The sequence below is a fragment of the Falco biarmicus genome, chromosome 5 (genome assembly GCF_023638135.1).
Source record: "Falco biarmicus isolate bFalBia1 chromosome 5, bFalBia1.pri, whole genome shotgun sequence".
NCBI classification, from domain to species: domain Eukaryota; kingdom Metazoa; phylum Chordata; class Aves; order Falconiformes; family Falconidae; genus Falco; species Falco biarmicus.
Window position 1 is genome coordinate 40,671,648 of NC_079292.1, and position 22,522 is coordinate 40,694,169.

A 22,522-nucleotide genomic window follows, 5' to 3' on the forward strand; every position below is an offset into this window, starting at 1 on the left:
TTGGCTGCCTTTTGGCTGTTGCCGCTAGCAGATCTGCCAGTTGACACCCAGGTTTTTCACACCTGTCACCTTTGCACTAAACCAAGGGCTTTAGTGCAAACCCCAAAAAGTGCAAATCACAAAGAAAATTGCAGAACTGCTCCATTTACCTGGGATGCAGGAATAAATGCAGTTTGATAACCCGGAAAGCCATGAGGCTCCTGTAGTCCTGCGCTCCCTGCTGCGACAAGCCGGAACGAGCTCCAGTGCTCCCTCCAGGCTGGCATATAGAGCATCCTCTCGGTCTTACCAGAGGTTTGCATCACCAGCCCCTTCCCCTCTATTTTCAGGCAGCCCTCACCAGGTCTGAAAAAGCTGTGACTGTTGTCTGAACCCAATCACCCCAGCCCTGCCCCTGTCACCTCATGTTGGTGTACCCCTGCTGAGGCTGCCTGGGTCCCAGAAAGGGACTTGCTCTGGTGAAGGGAAACAGCAGCGCAGTGGGGACTCCTGAGCACCCAGTCTGGGAAGGGGTGGGAGAAAAAGTCTGTCACCCAGCAGTGGAAACTTGGGTCCCAGACAAGTCCTTGCAGACAGCTCACGTGGGTTAAAAAGGCTAGGTCAAGCTTCAGAGAACCAAAGTCACCTATGCACCACCTGCCTGTTTCTGCCTCTGCGCTGGCCCTTCTGTGAACTGATCTGAGCTCAAGGCTTGGGAAAGTGCTGTTCTTAACCTGGTTGTGAGCCCCAGCCTGGCTCAAAGCAAGAGATGTCTGTGCAACCGCAGGCTACAAGGGAGGCATGCTCCTCCCCAGGTTGCTCCTTCCCCCTGGACCCTTGTCACCTCTGAGCAACTATTTACATCACTATGTCCTGGTCTCCTTGTTATGGACCAAATCTGGGGAAGTGCTTCAGCACAGGCTATGTTTTATGTACCTGTCTTCATTGACTTCAACGAGCTTCCAGGTAACCCAAGCAGTGCCTGTGATTGCCAAAGGCAGAACTTCCCACCCCCCCACCCCCCGCACACAGGGAGCAAGGCAGGGTGATGAACTCTGCAAAACTGGCACCACGACTCTTTCTGAAAACAGCATTTTTAGATTACAATCTTCTAGGAAAGCATCCACAACCTGAACCAGGTAGCATTTGCAACGAACATGAACATTTCAGAACACATTTACAAAATGCACTTACTCCTTCCTTTTACAATGGCATTAGGCCATGATGGTAATACTAAAAACCTATCAGGTCAGGCAGCTTTGGATATGCTTGTCCGTAACAACATCTCCAATGTGACTTCAGTACTTTAGTGCACAAAATTTGCATGATCAGGCTATGATTTGCTGCCAAGGCAAGGCTTTAGGAAGACAGTATTTTCTAATGGCCATTTTGGACTAAGAACACTCTTAACAATCAACAGTCAGGTTCATTCATCAAATACAGGTTCTAAACCCACTTGCAGGATTTTTTTAGATTCATTAAAAGAGATATAATAGACATTTGCTAAATTATAATATACACTATATAAATCTGTAAATTTTAGCTATAAGATAGTAATATATATACATTTATATATACTACATATTGTAATGTATCTTCTGCCTTCTGGTTACCCAGAGCCTTATACACCAGGTCTACTGGTAAAGTACGTGTTTTGTTCTGGTCTTGTAAGAATTTTTTCTACTATCCCTTACCTCAGGATAATTTCTTTTAAACAACTTTTAGACTTTCATGTGAGTCTTAGAAATTTTATTGCACAATTTCTCTGATACAGTTTTGTTAAAAAGTTCCCTGTTTTCTTCATATTCTGATTAAGTAATGTGAAACAAGGACTTGTAGACGAGATAGAGCAGTGGGAATCAAAACTGCTGAACCCCTCTGCTGATGTGAAGAACCTCTACCAATTTTCAGTTGTGTATGTTCCACTGATAATAATTATATTGTTTGCTGTAAGAATGTACATAAATAGCTGTATGAATTGCTAAGTGAGCAGCATCTTCTGCTAAGCCCCATTTATCAGAAAGGGGAGTAGGACAAGGCAGGTGGTGTTCACTCAGATGTTCCACTTCTGGTCACACTGAGTGTCCCAGATAGGACGCTATAGGGATGTAAGCCCAGACAGAAGAGGGATATAAACCCACAACCCTGAAGCACATTTTAGGTGGGCAAATATATAGCTGCTGGAAGACAGTAAAACAGATGCTGGTAGGGAGCAGGTTCAGCTTTCCACCTTCAAAGGTGTCTGGAGCTGGCATGAAGGGAGACCTACCTCCATAAACACATATACTGATAACTAAGGCAGACACATAAAGTCTTTTAGGATGTCTTTTCTCTTGTAATACTGTGCTCCTACCATTAATAGGACCACAAAGAACTTCCTGGTTATTGTACAATGAGAGGGGAGCTGCTCTGTGAAAGAAAACTTGCAGGTGCTGTATCCAACTGGAGGCTGCGAGCAGTCTCGTTTTGCACCCAAAATCTGTAGCACCAGGACCTGCATGGAAGACTCTTCCATCCCAAAGAAATGCAACAAAAGGTCTTCTGCTTGAAGGATTCTCTCAAGGACATTAAAGGAAAGGTAAGCTAATCTTGAACTAACTAGTCTTGCTCCACCATTTGATGGGAATCCTAAATAAGTAACGTATTCTCTCATTTTTCCTCCAAGTTTTCAATCTGCAATGGGACTGATAATACTTGTCCCTTGTAGCAAACACTAGGAGATTCTGAGATGAAAATTGTTGTCTAAGTTCAAATTACTTATCATAATCAATAATACTACAATATGATCGACTCCTCACTTCGACCAAGTGCACTTTAAAAAAAAAAAAAAGATGTATTCTAATGATAATTTCCCAAAGATTATCCCTAAAATCAGAGGATTCAGATATGGAGTACTTAACTAGATTGCAGGAATGCATGCCATTTCTAGTCCTGTAATTAGGCAACAGAGCAGATCTAATCACTTCATTACTGTAATGACAGCTGCTATATGAAGCCCAAAACCAGAGAGAGAAATAGGTTACTGCGCAGGTACCTCAGAATGTTTTTAAGCATGACTGCTAGTAGAGTTGTATACTTTGACACTTTTGTCTGCTTTTTGCCTTTTTTCCTTATTTGCAGCTTGATCTCAATAGCATGTCAGGGAGATGCGACTGGTGTTGACCAGCTCCGTACTGCAAGGGAGGAGTGAGGAAAACAGCCACACCAGCAGTGCTGGAGACTTCCCTGTCTCGAGCAGATCAGGAAGTTTTGCTATATTTATAAGATGAAGTTCCATTTATCTTAATTTTATCAGTTTAATGGGGTTTGTACAGAACTTGACTCGTCCATAAGCACATTATTAAATGCATGCATATTTAATAACCACTGAACATGCACACACAGAGCATCGTTTTGGCTTACTGCACTGTCATAGTCTCTAGCAAAGAACTTTCACAGAATACATGATACCCAAAGCTCTGTAAATTATGGATTAAATTTTGCTTTCACTGATTTCATTTAGGTTTAATGAAAATGGAATTTCTTTGCATTTCAAAGAATTGCAAAAGCTAAAGTAAGTACCAGAGGAACAATGGGATGGGTACCAGGCACCACGTGATGCACCTGCCAGGTTTTACAGATGTGTTGACCTCAGCTTTTAAATAAGTTTACTATTTCTGCTGTATTTCAGCTATACTTCCTGACATGTCCTTGGGCATGTCAATAGCTTTATTTTGGTTTATTCTTTCAAAAATTATAGACCTATCAAGATGTTCTTAAAAGACTTAATTTTAACCTAGTCCTTTACTACTTGAGTATGAATTTCTTCTTTGTAAAGCTAAAGTTTATTGTGGTGGTTTAAATAGCATCATTTTACCACCATCCTGAAAACTTTTATTAGATGGGAATTGTCAAAAACAAGAATTCACTCCTTTTTTTCAAATTCACTCATTTCATGATGTTTCATGACCCCGTAACTTCTCCAGGTTACATTATTGCTAGATTACCATAAACTCAGTATGTGCAACCTGGATACTTACAGGTTAGCATCCAGTTTCATACATAGTCAGGTAAATGAGCACTCTGATTTCTAGAAATACTGAGTTCCCTCAGCCCCCATGGATTTAAGCAGCAGTGAGAGATGCTCAGCAACTTTGTATGCTTCTAATTAATGATATGAATTTAGATATATAATATTTGGTACCCAAACTCTGAATTAAGCTTACATATTCTTTTATTTTATGTATGTATCTTTTAATCTAGAGAATTCTATTACTGGGCTGTGCACTAGCAGGCCAGTCCCAGATTAAGTAAATTATCTTTAGTATAATTTAATTCACAACAGTTATAAATTATTTCATGTTTCTAGATATAGCCCCTATTCCATAGCTATGCCTTATGCTGGGACTAGGAGCTGCAAGTTGCCAGGATCATTTCTGGCAACCTACAGGTACTATCCCTCAAAACACTAAGCAAGCCTTAAAAGTTGGTCTATACAAATGGAATGGCAGAAAATATCCTTTCTCGGGAAGAGAGGATCTCCTCTTTGTGTCATAACACAACTCAGCATCATGGTTATGAAAAAGTCTGAATTTACTCATTTCAGAAAGATTAAAGGTTTATGGTCTACTCAGACCATATAAACCGGTCTATAGCACTATTAAGAAGCAACACCTTGAAAGTGATTAAACAAAAAAGCATGCTGTTACATACTTTTAAAGTGTGTTTAAATGAAGATTTTATTATCACTACAGGCATCTACCATACTTGCAAATCTCTTTGTTTTAGTCATTGCTGCTTCCTTAGCCTCATGCAAGAATTTTGAAACCTTTGTATTACAGTAAAACACTTGTTGTGACCAAAGATAAGAGTTTGAGGAGATGATCAGAAGGTAAGGAGAAAAAGCGCAACTACCTGATTCATTGCATGAATTCCTGAATCTAAAGAGGAAGAGCAGAGAACTCCTCCCAATAAACCAGCATTAGTCACCATAGTTTTATACCACATTTTGGCCAGGAAACTAGCAAATGATAACATCTCATGATCATAGAGTCACAGACATGCATGCAAGATTTCGCAGCCCTTGAAAACTGATTGTCTCAACATGCAGAGTTGGAGGCAGCTGAACACATGTTTAAACACAGGTGATGCTATCAGCGTTCATGAAACCTGTGACAAGTATGGGCAGTTCTTTTCAGAGTATCGTGCAAGACCAGTCATGTACGGATTGTCTATTACGCATCGTAGTCAATGATGTTTTTCCTTGCTCAGTTGCTAGGCAAAACACCCTTCTCAACTAATTTCACAGAATCAGTCAGGACACTGCTAGCACCAGCAGCCTTTTAACAAGGCAGTAGATTTCCAAGAAGCCTTTGTTTTTGTCTAATAGCAAATCCTGGTATTACAGACTAGAGAAACTGTAGCTATTTGTTGAAAATTTTATTTTATTTCCAAGAAGAAAGTTGCACTGGGCAGTGCAGTAGTTCACTGTATCACCCTGGAAGATTTCATCCACCTCAGTGGGTCCCGTGGTGTGTTTGGGCTCGAACCACCCTCAGCCCAAGTAGGTACCAGCACTTTGTTCCTCTTTGCAGCACATCTGCCATACATTTTGAGCCCACAGAGTCAAGCCTTGATGGGAAGAGGATCTCACTGTCTCACTACTTCCTAAAAGAGGACCAGTAGTGCCCCCCTCCTGTGAGCAGCCCCGTAGCTTAGGTGCTGCCTTATCAAACCTAAGCTCCTGGACTCGCCGCAGAAAATGGACACAAAGTCTTCTTTCCAAAAAAACAAAACCAAACAGAAACCGCCCCCAAAGTCTATGTGCATTTTGATTCAACTAGCACAAGATTGAGATTTAGTACTGAGGCGCAAAAATAGTCATTGCCTACACCCTGTGCTTCCTCATCACTCCTGGCCATTCTTGAAGGGCAGTGAGAGACTTCAAAGGTATTCAAGGTCACTTTCTGGCCTCAACAAGATTCTCTGCAAAACACAGGATTTTTCTACTTCAGCTGGCTTTCCATTTCTGGTCTGTTCTCTTTTATTCTCCTCTCTTCCACACAAGCACTAACATGTAAGTTCAAACATGCCAATGACAGATGTACTAAAATAGAGGTGAAGAGAACTCTGTAAGCATCTCCAGCTTCTCCTGTCAGGCTTGTCAGGTCAGTCATGAATCCCCCTGCCCCAGGCACAGTTACCTCCAGCTCCTTTCCCTTGGGCTGTAGCCATCTATTTGCCCAAGGGTAAAATATTTGAACAGGTAATCATCCAAATGTAATGACCCTCTGTCATCAGCTTTGTTGCTAGGTGCAAGAATTGTGCTTGGAATCTTTTGTAGGCTTTGCTGCAATTTGGAACCAAAAGACAACAAAGAAGCCAGCCAAGCCCCACTTTCAAGAAAATGTACCCCAAATCAAACAGCACTCAGAAACTGGAGAAGCTTGCCAAATGCTCATGCATGTGATAATTTAGTCAACCAAAGAAGTATTTGGTAACTTTTGATTTAAATTCACTTTTATTATATGGGCATGTTTTTTGCTGCATACCTGCAGTTCCCATTACACATTTTAAGTCAGTCAACAAGCATACATTTTTGAAGGACGGTTCAGAAGGGAATTTTCCAGACTCTGGAAGAATATTGTACTTCGGAGTGTAGTTCTGAAAATGAGCGTGGCTGTTGATGCATTTTTAGGCAGCTGAAATATATTCTAAAGAACATTTGGAAGCTGCAGGTCTGAACAAAAGAAGTTTTGGAACGATGTTATCACAGACAGAGAAAAGCTCAGGGCTGTTTCAGAGGAAGAAGAGGACCCATTTTTACTAGATAAAAGTGCACTGAAAGGCACCCAAGGAGAGAACTGCCAGTTCCAGATGGACAAGAGGGAAAAAAAAAGATGGGCCTGAAATACAAAAGCAAATTCCTGAATCTTCAGTATATCTGAAACCAGATATAGGAACAAGATTCTAAATGAAAGGATAAAGAGAAAGTCCCAGGAGGAGTGAATAAGGTCAATAAGGAGTGAGTGGCATAAAAAGGTATCAGGAAAAAGCTTACAATAAATCATAAAAGCTAGAAGATACTGGCCACAAGCATCAAGGTTTCACAGCACATCAAAGCAAACAGAACCAACAGTGTTAAAAAATCAGAAAGATACTGAGAGAGAGAGTGGAGAAACTTAAAATAATGAAAGGGCAAAGTAAATACTCATTTCTGAAAGTGCTACCATCTTTGTGGAGCCGTGTTAAGATATGCTAAAAAGATTTCTTTCCAAATTCTATGAAAAATAATTGCCCTGGTTCCAAGAATGTGCCTGACAAGGTAAGAATTAAATTATCTCTGAGGTAGAAAAGGCCTGCCTTTACAGGTATAAAATGAACAGTGGTAGCAGAACACATCAACTCAATGACCATTCCCCTGATAGCCTGATACATGTTTTGTTTTAAAGAAACAAAGCAGAGTTTCTTCTTATTCCCTACAACAGTACCACCTGACCACATCCACTATGTAATACACTATTTTATTTAGTAATTGGGGGGTGGGGAGGTGGGGGTGTTGATTGTCAGTTTAGGAGAAATAAGTAAATGAGTAAGAGTGAATTGCAAATACTTTCTTCTCTGCTTTCGGACATGGTGCCTTGCATATAGGGCTGGATGGGGAAACAAGCCCCTGACTGGGAACCCAACCACACATGTTTTGTGGATCTGAAATTTCCGTGGGGCTCTGCCTGGTGCTGGTGTGAACCCCAGAGAGGATTATTCATATGAGGAAGTGTTGAAAGAGCAGCCCTTGGCTTAAAACCCTTGGGCAGCTAGCCCTTCCTCTGGCTTCACTCTCATTACTGGGATGATATGGCTCTTGTCCTATGCAATAGGTGTTAATGAAACTACTGTTTGCACAGTGCTTCACATTCAAAGAACTACGCGGGGGGGGGGGGGGGGGGGGGGGGGGGAAGCAACGCAAGCACCAAAACCGGAATGCAACTTACACATGCAAAGATGGTAATTTAAAAACACAGCTCTTCATGTGTGTCATCTGCCTTTTTGGCCTGACATCTAGGACACCCAGTAAGTGAACCTCCAGCACAAAACACCTCAAGAAGCTTCTGGCAGAGCTAGCCTGAGAGCTTCCCAGCAGCTGTGGCCCTCTGTGAGCAGCAGGGCAAACTGCCCACAACCAGCACGCTCCGGCATCCTTCCGCGCTTTGCCTTGGATATCCCGTGCAAGTCGCTTTGCATGGAGAGAGACCAAGGACTGCGGTGTCAAACCGTCAGCTGAAATGCCGCCTTGCTTCACGTTTGTTCTTAACAAGTTTTTTTCCATGCCAAAAAGCTCATACAATGCTTTCCAGAGATTAGGATGGAAATAACAGCGAATTACTTGTGCATCAAATCCCCCTTTGCATCCCAAAGCCTGCCTTGCCCCCGTTGGAAACGCTTTGACCTCTCGCGCAAATGGCAGCACGTTCAGCGCACACATTTCGCACGGCGGAACAGGAAATGGGGGTAACACGGCGATGCCACATCTGCTGTGGCCATTGCAGGGGAAACGCCACCAAAAATTCGTCCGCCGGCCTGCCTGCCAGGAGGGGCTTTCTGCGGGCAAGCCGTGGCGTAAAAAGCGAGAGAAAACCGATCTTGTTGTCGTTGTAAAAAAAGTAGAAAATCGTTTTATTAAAAGAGAAAGGTGTTGAACGTACCGGGGGGGGGGGGGGGGGGCGGATCCTCTACCCGGGGCCACGGGCGGCCGGGTGGCCTCGGCGGGGGTGGGGGGGGTGGGGCGGGGGCCCCGCAGGGCTCCGCGTCCCGCAGCACCTGGCAGCTCGGCCCCGGCCCCGGCGGCGCGCCCGCGCGCTCCCGCTGCCCGCCCACCTCCACATGCACACACCCGCGGCGGCAGGGCGAGCGGCGTCTGCCTCGCTGTCTTCGGTTCGCCGATTTGATTTCCCCCCCGTCCTCGCCTCTTTTACTTAAATTTTTATTTCATTTTATTATTATCACTAATTGTTTGCGGGGGTGCTCCGGCCAGCTCCCGCCGGAGAGGGTGGATTATTCCTCAGGGGATACCCGGGCTCCTCGGGAAGGTAGGCAGCAGCTGATGCAATCGGGGGGGACGGGGACCCGGCTCCCCGCGCAGCCTTTGTCTCCGCGCCGCGGGGCCGGAGCCCGCCGCGGGCCGCGCTTTGTCTGAGCCGTGTGCGCGGCAAACACCCCCCACCCCAAAACGTGCCTCCTCGCCCCGGGCGCTGCCGATTTCGAACCCCAAGATCGCGCGCGGCGCGGCGGGGAGGGGATGGGGACGGGGATGGGCATGGGGATGGGGACGGGAGCGCGGCGGGGAGGGGATGGGGACGGGGAGCGCGGCGGGGAGGGGATGGGGACGGGGAGCGCGGCGGGGAGGGGATGGGGACTGGGAGCGCGGCGGTCGCGCTGCGGCGGGGCGGGGGGCCGGGCCGGCCATGCGGCATCTCCCCTCGGCGGCGGCGCGCTGCCGGGCCGGGGCGGCTGGCGGCCAGGATGCTGCCCTAGCCAGCCGCGGCGGCGTGCCTGGAAAAAAACCAAACACACAAACAAAAAAAACCCAACAGACCCGGCAGTCGGCAGCTACGAGCTTTCACTGGCCGCGCCAAAAAAAAAAAAAAAAAAAAAAATGTTTCCCCCAAGCAAACGTGATGTCTGGAGCTGCGCGGCTGGGCCGCGTGTGCCGCAGCCCCCGCAAGATGCGCGGCCGCGGGTTTGGCCCTGCCTTGCTGGGAGACGCGCTTGCCGTTCGCTTCAGTCCAGCGCTGCCATGGGGTCGGTGGAAGTTTTGCGGTATTCAGAAAATGCAGGCTGGGCCCACGGCGCGCACGCGTGTGTGTGTCCGTGTCCGGGTGTATGTGTGCGTTTGCCCGTAAATACATAGTAACAGCTAAGCTGCTCGGTTTTAGTGAGCCAAAGGCGAGAACAAAACGGCACATTTGGATGCCTGTCTGTGCGTTTGCTCACGTGTGTACACGTCCAGCTTGCTCCAATGGCAGAGGTTAGTGCCATTGTTTTTCAGAGTTTGTAATGCAACCTGTAGCTAGGATGTATCTCCTTGTGGAAGAGGAGAGGAAGAGAGGTGTAAACTGCGTGCTTTGTTTATGTGACATTGGAAGGACTGAAAAAAAACCCGTGTTTGGCAGCTGGTTTTATCGAAGACGACGCTCAAGTCTGCCTGTGCCACCAGCCGAACTCGCCACTGGTTCTTAGGCCATTCAGCGTCCCACGGACAGCCCTGGGGCATTTCTACTAACCTGTGTTCCAAGTGAGAGTAACATAGTAACCTGTGCTTTGTGGGGCTTCATTGGCCTTTAGGTTTGTTTGGCTTTTACACGTGCTTGAAAGGCAAAATAACATGTACTGGCCATTGTTACGAAAGTCAAGTATTAGAAAAAGATCCTTGTTGATTGGTAAAATAAATAGATTCTGGAAGGAAAAACAAAAAAAAAAAAGAGAGAGAGAGAATCCGAGTCTAATAGTCTTAGGTTGGAAGTAAAAACAGCTAAAGGGAGAAGGAAAGAGCATCCTTCTGTCTAGCTTTTACTTCATTTGCCACCAAAGCACCAACTTTGTTTAAAAAGCCTCTAAAAGGAAATTCCATCTGTTGCTGAAGGATACAGGGTATCTATAACTGCCCTTTTCAGGCTTGGAGCCCATGCCGCAATTGCGCTGAAATCAACAGGCAAAACCTGCCTGAAATCTAGGAATTGCCATATTGCTTGTGAGCAGAGGCCTTCTGCTATGGCTCGGTGGAAATTCACTGACTAAAATGGAATCTGCTTCACTGTCATACTGAATGACTCCTATTTGACTTTGCCTTTTTGGAAGGTGGTTTTTTTTTCTGTTTAAGAGGCACCATAGAGAGGGCACTTCACTGAAGCACACTGCAGCATCCTCTGGTTTGTCACTTGAGACTGTTTATGCTGTAGTTGGACCAACTGGGCTCTCCAGGCTGCGTGAGAATGGGAGACGTGTTGGCAGCGAGCGCCACAGCTCCACATATCCCTGTGCAGAGGATTATCCCCCGAGTTCGAGGCTTTCTGCAGAGTGCTGTAGAACATGGAAGATCAATTGTCCTTCATCTCCAAATCCTGCTTTTTACAAGGGTTTTAAAGGATGGAAGGGGAGGCACGGCTCTCTCAGCTGGTCCGTTTGCGGGCTGCTCATTGTGGGTCTCTGTCCTACATTTCATTGGAGTTTTCTGGTTTGGGGGTTTGTTCTTTACCAAGGGAAGAGTGGTGACTGAGCAGAAGCCAGGCTTCTTCCTCCTGTGCTCTCCCCTGTCTTTTTCTCAGCTTGCTCATTTCTGTAGAAACAGGCTTAGCACATAGCCTGACAGTAACCACCAATTTAAAGTTTGTATTGTGAAGGCAAATGACATCTGGTAGGAATATTTAAATACTGTAACCCTGAATTCAGTTTCCTTTCTGATAGGTACTTATTGTTATGACTGCAATTCAATCCAAGTTTGAGTGGCCACTCTTGGGGAAAATGGCAGCTTTTTCATGTTGAAAGTGTTTTACGGCCCTTTTGCAGTTAATGCTCATATTTGTGTGAGCTTATCAGGTAAATATATCATCTGCGTCTCTTACAGTCAAGAAAACTGAGGCAAAGAAATTACTTGTAAACTGGGGCAGAAGGAAAAGTGAGTTGTGTATGAACTTAAGCAAAGGGTTCTTGCTTGTATAGTACGAAATTTATTTTAAATCAGAATTTCAGAGCTGCTGTTTAGCCCTTATAAATATACCTGGGCAGTATGTTTTGTTGCTGTTACCCATCAAGCCCCACTCATACAGCGCTTCCACTTTCTGTGGAAGAGTTCATTTGTGGTGGTGCGTTCTGGGATCTCTTCAGCAAAACCGAGACTGTTGAGAGGATTTCACAGAGAAATATAATTAGGAAAAAATGTGAGTATATTCCTCTGCCAAATGCCTTCCCTAAATTGACTGGGAAGGGCTCAAAACAAAAATGTACTTAAAACCATTTTCCTTTATGGCTCATCTTTAAGTGTTTTGCCTAAAGTAATGAATCACTGGGTGAATCAGACTGGGATTTTATGATTTCTTATTTGCCTGCCTTTGATCAGCTGAGTAGCCTGTCGAGACTGAATTTGGGACTGTCTTCCCTTTCTTCATGGCAGCACGGAAGGGCAGTGTGGAGAGTGATGGGGCAGAGCAGGAATGTTTTCCTGTCCTGTTGCAGCGCAAGGTCACACAGTATCAAGAGAAAGGCTGAGAATCCATGTTTGTGCTCATCACGTTCTTTTCTGAGTTTCCTCCTCAAGACTTTTGTCATTTGTTGGTTTCCCCCCCACCTCGCTTTTTAACTGTTCCCATCCCTCACGCCACTAGGGCTGTGTGAGAGGGAGCCTGGAAAGGAAAGGTAGTGGCTTGCAGCTACCAAGCAAACAGCTGCAGCGCTGGAAGGCCTTCGGCTGCTGCACTGCCCTTGGCCTGGCAGCATTGCCGATGGGCAGGACGGGTTCGTGCTGGCACCACAGTGGTTCTCTGGAGTGCCCTCAAGCCCATGGGGGTTGGTCACTGGCAAACTCACTTCCTTGCACTGCTCCTGCGGCTGCAGCCTGCTGCAGAGGGGCAGAACAGAGGAGCTGGAGGTGATGACATCTCAAGCACTGCAGATGTTTGCTCAGTGGATGTGAGTCAGTCTTTAATTTCCAAGCTCTTTGTTATCTCGGTGGCTCTTCTCTAATATTTCCGTTTTGTCCTTCCTGTAGACGAGGGGTAAATCAGGAGCTTTGTGTTCTACATGTCAGGTGTCACTAATGCTGAACAAAGAGGAGATAGTTGCTTCCCCTCCCAATGTGATACTGTTATATATAAAGCCTATTATTGCTTTTTGTCATTTACGTGAATAGTCCATACACAAGAGTTTCACGCTCAGTGTTTCATTATTTATGTCCATGGTGTCTTACTGGTCATATTGCTCTTTGAAACAACTTTCAAAAGTATAAGCAAAGAAAAATGTATCACATCTCAGACTATGAAGGAGTAAAAACAGCTTGTGTGAAACTCAAGCACTGGATTCTGATGATTCGTAACCGACCAAGAGCAGTTTTGGCAAAACTCCTTTTAAGAAGAAAGTTGAGTCATATTTCAGCTTTTAAGCAAATTATTTTGAATTCCATAATTAAAATTGCTTAGCATGTCTTGGATATTTGCCATTCCCAAGACCATTTGACTGTGGGAAGTGTGCAGTGAATGGAGTGCCCGGTGAGGGTGAGTGTGTGTGCAAGGGCATGTGACAAAAAAACATACCCAGAGGTGAGCAAGATGATGTCCCAAACACCTCTCACATACTCAGCTTTTGGGCAGCCATGTGTCTTAAGATGGCACTTTTTCAAATATGTCATTTACAGGATATGAAAAAAACCAGCCTGTGAATTAAGCCATCACCATTACCACCAGGAGGGATGATGTTACTGTTAAAAACACAACTTCTAGCAAAGTGTTTTCTGAGATTACACCTCTTCCAGGTACTGCCCAGAAAGGATTCATACTGGAGCCAGCAGAAGTAATAAAGTTTGGTTGTCTGTATTACCATGTTTTTTCCAATACAAACATTTTAAGCCCATTACTGCTGTTGTGAAATTTCACAGTCCAGAAAACTGGAGTGGCAGGGATATTTTTATTTATTTTTTATGTTTCTGAAGGCAACAGAGAAAATGACCTCACTTCTTGGAATGTGCTTTAATGGCTTGTGAAGGTCTCAGTGTCCTTGAGAAAAATAAACTCATTTTATCTTCTTGTGTCATCTCACAGTCCTCCTTCTGAAGTCCATGACCAGTTGTAATCTTTCCCATATTCTGCAAGGAGCACACAGTGAATAAATTATCCATAATGGGTTTTACAAGACATGTCATGGGATGTTTAAAGAGAAAGACAGGCTCCTAGGCCAGAGCAGTGTTTTTTCTACTAAATGGAGAGGCTGGATCAGCCACCAAACACAGACCTTTGAGGTTCCTTTGGAAGGGTCATTAGCTCTTTCCTGTTTTTTTCTCGGGGTGATTCCTGCTTCAAGGAGTGTTTGTCCATCTGAGTAGAAAAGTTTGAAGCAAGAGCAAAATTCTTACTTCTTCATCTTGATTTACTCTGCATGTGTCTGGAGAGAGAGGTTTGATGGCAGGTCTCTGGAAATTCTCTTTTTGGGAGGTTTAAGGTTGGGCAGAGTAGCATAGTGACTGGAAGCTATTGGGATCGCTGCAGTCGCTCTTCAGATGATTATTTGCTGCCTTTCAACGTGAAAGTTGAAAGTCTAGGAACTTTTGCCAGCATAGCATTTCTATTTGCATTTACATCATGACATTTCTTGAATGAAAAGGCCTTAAAAATACAAATATTACCATGCTGGCTTCCGTTATAGCTCAGCATCAACATATGCTGAATTTTTATTAGTTGAAGCAATTTATTGATTTTCTTCACACAGCATTAGTGGCACCTACACCTGAGGTGGCAACCTGCTTAGCTCAGCTGTCCCAACGTTGGAGCTCTCTTTAGGAGCAAAGCTATTACATTTGCAAGGGGCAGCTCAGCGTGGCTGCAGACCCCTCCTGTGGGGCAAGATGGATTGCCCTCCGGCAGCACCTGTCTCTGCTGTAGACGAGGCCAAGTGATGAGCCTGGAATGAGCACTTGACTTGTAGGGAATAAAGCTGGTCGACATGAACCCTGTCCTTTAGGATTGTGATTTTATTTAGACTATGATTTGTCTCATCCGTGAACTTGAAATTTAAAGTAGGTGATTTGGGGGTGAAATTCATGTGACAACCTGTACTCCACTGACTGTGGAGGGTGCTTAGAGTGTTTAACAATAGCAGAGGGTTTGCTCTGAATATATCTAAGGTAAAGTGATCTTTGCAAAAAAATTTCCATTTACATAGTGTTTTTTTCCAGGTATCACATTTCTATCACCCTTTCTCTCTGAATCTGCAAGTATGTCACAAACTGAGTGTTATTGTCGCTATTAACATCTTCATTTTACAGCTGGAGGTGCTAAGGACAAGTTGGTTATCCTTTGCCAAAGACCTGCAGTGAGTTCATGCCATGACAGTGAAAGTTTTGATCCCCAGGCCCACCGCTCTCCCTTCACCCTCCTCGTGTTTTGGCACTGAGATCAGTTTTTTTCATACTTGGAAGTGCAACGCATTATTTCATTCAACACTTTTTTGGTTTCAGAGTTTTGTTTTAGTGGGGTTCTTTTAGTAAATCGCTTAATCTAGCAAGAACCTGAGGCAGATTCAAAGATTTGCCTGCTGTCAGGAGCCTGCCTGAAACCTGGAACCCACTGAAGTGATTGCTGGTGCTTTAGCTGGCACTGCTTGCACCAAGATTTTGCTCCACCATCACTCAATCAAGTCTCCATAGAATCAGAGTTTTGTTTAGGACAGAAAAAGCTTGTCACTTTTGCACTGCAAAGATTCCTTGTAAATAAACCAACGAGCCACGTTCCTGCCAGTCCGGCCCTGCAGCATTTCAGCTACTGAGGGGCAGAAGAGCGAAGCAGGAGCTGCACATCAGTGAGCTGTGAAGTCTGCTCTCCAGCACACAGTTTACCTCACAGGAGTGCTAATTTCAGCCTCTGCTTTTGGAACACTTAATGGGGAATTTATTAAGCGCAGGCAATGTCAAGGCAGTTCTGAAAATCCTCCTGGGAGACAATGATGCAAAACGGCACCCAAAGGGAAGCTTCTGTGCTTGAATTTCAGACGAACCTTTCCACAGGTTTTCTAAATGTCAGGGGATACAGATCTCAGTATAGAGGTTGTCAGGTCTGTTAAGGAATTGTTTATTTTAGGAACTCATGGTCACAAGAAGCTCCAGGATTCAGCGGGCTTGGTCCTTGCCACCTCAGCAGTCACCATCTCCTGTGGCTTTATCCTTTTATAAAAAGATCGTGCTTCTTTTCCAAAATAGGTAGACTATTTTATCCCCGCAGCCACTGGGAAGACTGTTCCAGAACGTCACTGCTAAAACCACCCTCTGCTTGCCAGTCTGCATTCATGTATCAGCAGCCTCAATCCATTTATTCTTTTTATCATGCCAACGTTTTAATACCCGGTCGCTCCCCTGGTATCTGTAGTGGAAATCTCTTCTGTAGAGGAGTTGAAAAGGACCCAGCTCACATCCCCCCAACACCGCCCTCGCACCAGACTGTACCAGGCCCTCTCTGCCACCATAACCACGTGCTTAGTTGCTCCTTCAGTAGGAAAAAGCAGACCCTGCCCCACTGCAAGCCTCGAGGCTAGCCTTTAGACTTTGCACCTGAAATTTGGACAGTTTGAGCTCTTGAGGAAATGTTAAGAGCACATGTAAACTTTAAAACTACGTTTCTGAGAAGGTATTTATAGGGAGAAAACTGGTCATTTGCAAAACCCTTTTCGGCGTGGTGGGGATATGGTATAAATCAGAAATATTTGGTCCTGTAAACTTGATTTGAAACAGGCAGATGTCGTAACTGAACAAGTGAGCTATGTCCTTCTACCTCAACATAGTGCCCTGCAAGATCTGGGGATGTTCCTGCTTCTTTGGTTGCATGTGAGCAGTTTGATGTGTTTGAGGTAGCCCTGGGAATTTAAAAAATATCCCCAAATTAATCTGGCATCTATGTGTTCATCACATACCCCATGGTGAATAGTTGTTTGGCAATACTGCAGGAAATTCATTCACAAAATGGGAATTCAGAGAGCTGTGGTGCAGGGACTTGTTTGTGAATAACATCCTGTTGCCTCAGCGCCACGCTGGAGTTGTGGCTTAGCTGAGAGTGGTCAGACTCTGGAAAATGTTGGTCTTTCAGCTGATTTGCATTGCTGATGAGGAAATATGTCACTGTAGCAGACTTGTCTGATCTGCCTTTGGTGTTATTCTTGGTGCTTTTATGCAACACATCTATCAGAGGAGAGATCACCTGATCTCTAGATAATAACTGCTTGACACAAGATATACATTACTCTTTCTTCCCGTGATACATGAGCGTAGGGATTTGTTTTTGTCTGTTTCTGTCCTTGCTCAGAGTAAGTTTAACAATACACAAAGCATCCTCTGCACATCCTCTTTACCAAAAAACCTTAACATATTCAAATACCTGGAATACAGATAGTAGTAGAACAGAGTACTGGGATAAATATCCCTCTGTTCTATCCACTTAGCAACAGCATGGACACAATGTATTTTTTAGTTTTAAGACGGAAAGGAGAACATACAGAAGATGAATGCTGAATATCGAAATGGGACTTGGACAAGCAAATAATTTTTATTCCTTAATTTGCAGGTGGTTAATCTTTTTTTCCTGAAACAAGTAGGATTGGTTTGCTTGCTAATTTATAAATACAGATGCTGTCTTCAGCATTTGGTTGCCGCACCGGGTAAATTTGTAAGGTTAGTGAAGCTGATCGCATTAAGGCATATAAGGTTACTACTGTTCTGCAGTGTGTTTAGGTTTATAACCTGAGGTCCTTCTAACGCTACAAAATTGGTTGGTTAAGGACAGTCTCTCTTGCCCAAGTTTCACTGTTTTTTTCTGATGATATCGACTGCTGTTGGTGGTATACATCTTGGGTTTTTTTCTTTTCTTTTATTTAGGTTGCTGGCAGCGTGGCTGCAGTTTACTCACAGATACCAACCAAACGTTAGTGTCTGGAGAAACACTTGGATAGGTACAGTTCCTCACCCAAGATGCCTTTCAAAGCTGGATTAGAACTGACTGAATTGCAGAATATGACTGTCCCTGAAGATGATAACATCAGCAATGATTCAAATGATTTCACAGAGGTGGAAAATGGCCAGATAAATAGGTAAGTATTTTTCCACTGATGCTGCCTGTGCTAAGAAACACACTGTTTAAAAACAGCATTCTAATTTTCAGTATATGTCTTGAATTATTCATTATCAAGTCATGCTCCATTTGAAGATGTAATTTGAATTTCATATGTGACATCTGTCGGGCATAGGCTGCAACAGCGGATAAAGCAAACAGCGGCAATTTATTCATCGTTTTGAATCTTTCAAATCAGTCTAATAAAATGCACAAACATATAATGTAGCAAAAAGCCAACATTTTGAAATGTCTGCTTGCACACAGCAAAGAAGTAATAATAATTAATACAATTAGACCAATGGCATCACTTGGGGCAAATGTCTTTGTTGACCTTTGATCTCTGATATGACAGTTTTAACTTCGCTGGCCACCTCCATGCATCCAAGCCTGTGGGGGTTTACAGCTGGCATGGTTGACAGCAAAGGTAGTGTCAGTCTACGTTCGCAATTCGGCAAGATAAACTGGGCAGTGGCTCGTGCTCCCTGAGGCAGGGATGGCAGGAAGATGGTAAAAGAGACACTTAAGCCTATCTCATGTGAAGTTAAAAAAATGCATCTATTTATCAATATTGGTGAAAGTTACTGGGTTTGTTTATTATTAGGCTGTAGGCTTTTGCTATAAGCTGTGCAGTCATTTCCAAAGAGCAGTCTGTTCCACCTGAGAGTGGTTCTTCAGGCCTTCCTACCAGCCTCCAACAGGTGCTGAGCTGTCCTATTTACAGAAAAGACCTACTGACAGGCCCTGTTTGGGTTTTGTGAGCTGTAAAACAAGAAGCTGCTTTTTGATCAAACTTCCTGTTCAAATATTGCAAACCAAGGTGGAGCACACCAGCCATCCAGTGCCTGTGCAGGGATCCAGCCCTGCCCGGCACTGGTGCTGCTGGGAAGCTTCTGCCGGCACATCATCCTGCTCCTTTACTGCTGGGCTGCTGCCACCTGTGTTTATGGTCCTTAAAAACCTCTTCTCTTGCCCTTTCTTCCTTTTAGCAGCAGCTTCTTTGCCTACCCAGAGAAACTCACTTTCTAGTGTAAAAACAACATTAAGAGCTGTTTTTCCCCAAGTGAGGTAGAGTTGTGTGGCTCTCACAGCTGTGTGAGCAGCCAGGGAGCTTGGCAGCGGGTGCGGGAATAAGGACCTGGCATTGGCCATACAATGCATGTAGCAAAACCAGCCAGCCATACCCTGGGACTGAGTGGGGGGCCGTGGCTGGTGGCATGGACAAGCCCCCTGGCAAGAGGGTGCCAGCCTGACACACACCGCCCCCCCCCCCCCCCCCCCCACCCCGGGAAGTCCCGGGGCGGTCGCCAGCTGCACCGTGTAGTGGTGCGACCGCAGCACAGCTGCACTGAGGAAGATTAGAGCTGGTCAGGAATTTTCTGATGCAACTGCTTTGATGGAAAGTGCCAAAATGAAACACAAACCACTTCTGTTAAAAAAAAAAAAAAAAAAAGGAAGAAAAGGCAAGAGCAAGGAAAAAAACCTTCCAACTTGCCAAACCAAAACAGTTCTAGTATGAACCTGCTTGCTTTCCTGCTGGCTTACTTCATAAGGCAAGGAGCTCAGGGGCTGACAGTGGTAAATTTGCTCCCTGGAGCCTGCTGAGGATTTATATCCTCGAGAGAAGGAGTGGCTGTACGAGGCTGGCTGTGCCTCCCCAGCACTTTGGCTGGTGCCACCAGTAACTGTTACAGGGGGAAAACCCTGTTAGCACTTCATCTTTTAGTGAAAGTTTATGGAGAGTGCCTATGTGCCTGATCCCCTGTGGTCACAGTGTGCTTGTGGAGTCAGGGCATAGTAAGCGTGGCAAGGTCTGGGTCGGATCCAGATTGCCTGCAAAGGGAAGAAGGAAAGTGGGGCAAGGAAAGAGTGTCACAAACTCAGAGGCAGAATTTCTGATTACTGTTCTGGCTTTTAGGTCTGATCTACATATTCCACAGTTTTCCATTCCTTTCTGGTTAACTTTTTTCCTCTGCAGAGTATCATTTGGTTGTAGGATGTAGCCCATTACAGTTGTCAAGTATCCCTCTTGCTGGGGCACTCACAGCACAGCTACTTACATGAGTATTTTGCCCTACATATCCCAGTGTGTTCGTGTTCCCCTCCATGTGTAAAATGAGTTTCAAGGCAGCTCATGCTGACCACAGCTTCCAGCGGCCGCAGCAACTGCGGCACTGGTGCAGCCCCATCAGCAACCCCTGGGGCTGAGGCTGTGGCTGAGTCACCCATGGCTACTGCCCTGAGCCAGCACCTCCATGCCGATGCAGGTGATGAGCAGGTGGGCAGCCCCTGCTCTGTACCCCATGCCAAATACAGCCTGAAAGGATGTGGTAATTCCCTTTCTATAACTATTTTGGCAAACGCCCTGTCTCCATGGAATAGAGGGGAACAGGCGTACGGAATAACATATTTTGTGCTGCCTGGCACATGGCGCAAGGCCTTGTGAAACTCCAAAGTCCATCAAAATCAGTGGAATTTTTTATGTTGATTTCACTTGAGCTTTAGATTAGATCTGTAATTTTCAACTAACTTTTTTTCATTTTCAACCTGTTTGATTTTGCACTCTGTATTTAATTTAAACACTTTTTTCTTCCAGTGCATAATTTTTCAAGCTTAATCTAGAGCAGAGTTTTTAAGGGTCTTTTGGAGAAAGTTTCTCCACACAACTGTTTCCAGATCTGGTTGTAAACTCCAAATATTTCTTGATCTGGTAAAAAAATTCTCTAGTTTCCTTTGGAATTCCAGCCTTTTCTGAACCTAAATATGCAATCATGTATGTAGTTGTATGTAGGGAGGGGATGTTGTTTGGAAGGGGCTGTATTGGGAGGTTTTTGTATTGTATTGATTTTCTTTGTATGCAGATGTTGAATTTCTTTTTGGAATGTCAGTAAAGAGACTTGCATCAAATCTGGATGTGGATTTGGTGACTTTTAACGATGTGTCCTGGCTATAAAATTTTGCCATCTCTGCACATAACTGTAAACCAGTATTTAGATGACCTACTCCTTATCTGTAACTATGACAATGCTCTCAGGAAGCAGACGGCTGAATGGCTGCCTTGGTTTACAGCTACTAATTAGTTATCAGCACCCCTTGCTCAGTCAACAAAGTTGTTGGTAGATATACCCAGACCTGGTCCCAGTTTCATAGTGTAAGTCAGACCAAGGTTTCTTCTGCATTTCTTGTTCCTGCCTGCCCTGGAAATCTTTGCTGTTGCTGAAGTTAGTGCTCTGTTTAAGAAGCTGCCTAAGGATAAAGTTCTGTCATCTTGGCAAAACTAGCTTTCCCTAACAAATGTTAAAGGCATTGTCAAATACCACTTTAATTTAATTATGCTTAAACAGATCTCAGACGGCTAAATGTTTTTTGGCTAACTGCTTAGCCAAAATGGTTAGCTCAGGGATATCATCTTAATCAAACGTTTCTCATTTAAGTCCTTTAAGAAATTGTATTTGGAAACCATGGTTAAACATGGTCCTTTTAAAAACACTTTATCAATAAGACTAAGTTTCTACTTAGCACTGAATCAGACCATGAAAAGAATTAGACGAAGAAATTCTTTCCAAGCCAACCGTGAGTCTTCAGGCATCACAAGGATGAGCTGATTATTTTTTGGCCAGGGTATTTTATTAATGTGTCTGAAAAGGTTTGTATAAGCTGTTCATACTCAGCTGTGATGTAGGAAACTCAACAGGAAAGCAGAAACATATAAGAACAGGTTATGACTTTTAATGATGAGTAAAGCATTTGAAATGGAGACAACAAACAGCATAAACGGATTTCATGCTTGTCAGGGAGTCAGAAGGCTTTGATGGCACAGACAGTCCTACTGCGCATTTCCACAGCACCTGTCACAGTGGCCTCTAGTCCTTGGGAGGGATGGGAGAGGCTGGAGTAAACAGTCATTTCACTTCATTCATATCATATTTGTAAAGGTCAAATATACAACATTCTATGACAATGAATAGCTTGCTTTCTAAGCACATCTATTAAGCAGAGCAGATGCATGTCACGGTTTAACTAGAAGTTCCAGTATTCCAACATATGTTCCCTTTCATATGCTATAGAGGAAAATTTAAAAAATGTTTATACAAAGCAAAATCTTGGGGAAATTTGTTTCTGTTGAATCCATTGGATTACCTTTTCCCTAGTTTTTCGGTTTGGTTTTAGTTTTGTTGTTTTTTTTTTTTAATATAAGTTCAGTAATGCATTCCATTATGGAAAACGTAGACTGTCATAAGTTACGTCTGTACCACCTGCTGAGTGTGGTCCCAAGGCAACCTTCCTGTCTGGACTTGCAGGTTAAGTTGCCAGCAATAGCAGATGCAGCACAGCCTCTGGATCAGGCAGACCCACATCCCCCACCACTGCATTGCTGCTGAGCTTTCTGGACGAGCCATCCTGGGGCTAGGAAGCAGGTGCTGGGAAACACCCCATAAAATCTGGGTGCAATGCTACGTACCTTGTGATTTGGGAGCCCAATGGCCACATTTCCATGTCTGACTGAGCCCTCCCATACACATCATACAGCATAAATGGAGAAAAATGTGCAGCGTGATGTAAACACAGGGTGGATGAGGAGCCCAGCTTGTAATGAGAGATGAGATAGTGGACAACAAGCCCAGTCCATTTTAATATAGGACTAACGCAAAAGAAAGTACTTCGGGTCAATGTATCAAATCAGACTAGTTTCCTTACAGGTCCCACCTAGA

General features: G+C 44.3%; 1 protein-coding gene across 3 annotated transcripts in view; it reads left to right on the top strand.

The window, feature by feature from the left end:
* The first annotated feature begins 8,750 nt into the window (after positions 1–8,750).
* The window catches only part of SLC38A1 (solute carrier family 38 member 1), a 42,118-nt gene continuing 28,346 nt past the window's right edge, over positions 8,751–22,522 (top strand). For 2 of the 3 annotated variants that reach the window (XR_008822016.1, XM_056339899.1), the window contains exons 1-2: positions 8,751–9,044; positions 17,579–17,790. Coding sequence is in view for 2 of the 3 variants with exons in the window: in XM_056339899.1 (XP_056195874.1) it covers positions 17,672–17,790 (119 nt within the window). In the remaining variant the exon portion in view is untranslated. Of the gene's footprint in view, positions 9,045–11,418; positions 11,551–17,578; positions 17,791–22,522 lie in introns of all 3 variants that reach the window. The other variant, XM_056339900.1, reaches the window with a different exon arrangement.